The following is a 1,995-nucleotide window of genomic DNA, read 5'->3' as shown; positions in this document are numbered from 1 at the left end:
AAAGCATATCCGATGGCGTGAAATTCGACTGAAAACACAAAGATATCTAGCTGACTATTGTTTAGAATCTGACTTCCGTAAGAAACAATTTGAACTTTATTTGCAGCAGCATATATCACTCTTGAGCTCGCACCCGTGATGCTAAATTGGTTGTCGCGCCCCTCCTCACTGAAACCAAGTTGAAGGCATAATCAGAGTCATGACAACTCTATCTTCGAGTTATACTTGTTATACCAACCAATTGTTCTTCTTAGTTCTCCCTTGTTCTTGGTTGTCCATGTGCCCTAGGATTTTACTTAAATGTGCACAAGTGCACTTGTGGCCATTGGATCCCTAATCATGACAACGTGATGCTGACTCCTGTTTTGCACTCCGCCCAACTCTATCAAGGATCAAGATATGCATGAAGCATTATGTAATTAATTAAGATTCTTCCCTCTACTTGCAGAGTGGCAAGCAGTAAAAACAAGAATGCAATAATAGACAGCATCCACAGCTACCACATGCCCCTGCACGTTCCCTGCCGCTACCGTCCACCGAGCACCGTCTATGAAAGGCAGAAGACGGCACGGGTCGTCACTCGTCAGCCCATTGCAGCTAGACTCGATCGATAAGACCCAAACGATCCTAGCTGCTGCCTTCCCAGATATACTTAGCTACCTGACTATCAATTCTCCATGGCGCCCGCGAAGCTCGCCGCCGTGCTCGCCGTCGCCGTCGTCGTCTGCGCCTTCGCCGCCGCGCCGGCTGCCGCGGGCGCGGGCTATGGCGCGCCCGAGAGCTGCCAGACGCAGATCATGTACTTCACCAACTGCCTGGCCCGTGATGAGATCCGCGCCCAGTGCTGCAGCGTGGTGGAGAACGCCCAATGCCTCTGCCAGCTGAAGCGGGAGGTGGCGGTGCCCTGCGTCCGCCACAGACGCAAATGCCCGGTGAACGGGCCGGCTCCGCCGGCGGTGAAGCTGGCCGAGCTGCAGCGCCTCCCGTGCTTCAAGACACTCAAGTGCTAGGAAGCCTAAGCCACTTCTAATTAAGTTTTGCATTTCATGCACGCACGTACGTATGTATTTATGCTCGTATTGGTATCTCGCTTGTTGCTACTGTTTTCTCATTCGGTTTAGCTGCTTAATTTGGATGTGTAGTGTCCATGTAAGCTTCGTTCCTTTCTTCGTTTGCCACCCTCCTCCGTTATATGAATGATGAGATGTGCTTCTGTGACTGTTCTTAAGGGGAGAAAACGCTACGGTGTGATTTAATTTGCTCCTGCATATCGTGACCACCTTAAGTCATGGAGTGTATGTGGTTGTTCTGATGTGGTGTGCTGCAGTGTGCTATGCAATCTAGTTCATTAGTATAGCATGATTTTTGCTGCAGATCCAAAAAATATGATTTCGACTAGCAACTGCATCCAAGAGTCGAAATAAATAAACGCTTTCCAAAAGCCACCTCAATGCCAAAGGGAGCCATCGACTCTTTGCTACGCTGCGTGTCAAGATTTCGAGCCTATAAACATCTTCGAGAAAGTGTAAATGCTAAAGGGAAAAAAGGGAAATTACCATGGATCTAAATCTTGGGATAGTTGATAGATATTAATAATAGGGATTATTTATACAGCACTTTGAGTGTTTCTGAGGAGCCAGCACCCGAATCTATGACACGGATGGCCCAGATCTGATTTGATTTGGTGATAGTTAAAATCGAGTGCTCTTAGGACCTTTTTTTTTTAAAAAAAAGAAGCCGGCAGGAACTCTGCCTTTCATTCAGATAAGATAGAGTTTTAGGAGGTTACATCCGTGTTTAGCTCCTCTCTTCGCTAGACAGGGTGTTGAACATTGTTACAAAGCTTTTTACTGATAAAAAGGAAAAAAACAACTAATTGAGGACTGATTCTGCGCCTTCCTGTCTTCCAGGCCATTGCATACATGTCAATCTCATCTTTTGCCATATGTGCTACCCGTAGGTGGCTTCTCTCCTGTGAATAAAAAATTCTTCCGT

At 46.9% G+C, this 1,995-nt stretch overlaps 1 protein-coding gene across 1 annotated transcript; it reads left to right on the top strand.

Annotated features, from left to right (window-relative positions):
• Positions 1 to 566: 566 nt before the first annotated feature.
• Positions 567 to 1,268, top strand: LOC133907683 (uncharacterized). Its single transcript, XM_062349755.1, has one exon. The coding sequence runs from the start codon at positions 678 to 680 to the stop codon at positions 1,008 to 1,010; it is 333 nt and encodes a 110-aa protein (XP_062205739.1). The 5' UTR covers positions 567 to 677; the 3' UTR covers positions 1,011 to 1,268.
• The last annotated feature ends 727 nt before the right edge of the window (positions 1,269 to 1,995 follow it).

The sequence above is a fragment of the Phragmites australis genome, chromosome 24 (assembly GCF_958298935.1).
Source record: "Phragmites australis chromosome 24, lpPhrAust1.1, whole genome shotgun sequence".
In the NCBI taxonomy this organism is placed as follows: Eukaryota; Viridiplantae; Streptophyta; class Magnoliopsida; order Poales; family Poaceae; genus Phragmites; species Phragmites australis.
This window is presented reverse-complemented; position numbering and strand designations above follow the sequence as displayed.

Excerpts from the sequence above, each read along its gene's own strand:
- LOC133907683 (XM_062349755.1), top strand. The coding sequence starts at position 678 with ATGGCGCCCGCGAAGCTCGCCGCCGTGCTCGCCGTCGCCGTCGTCGTC.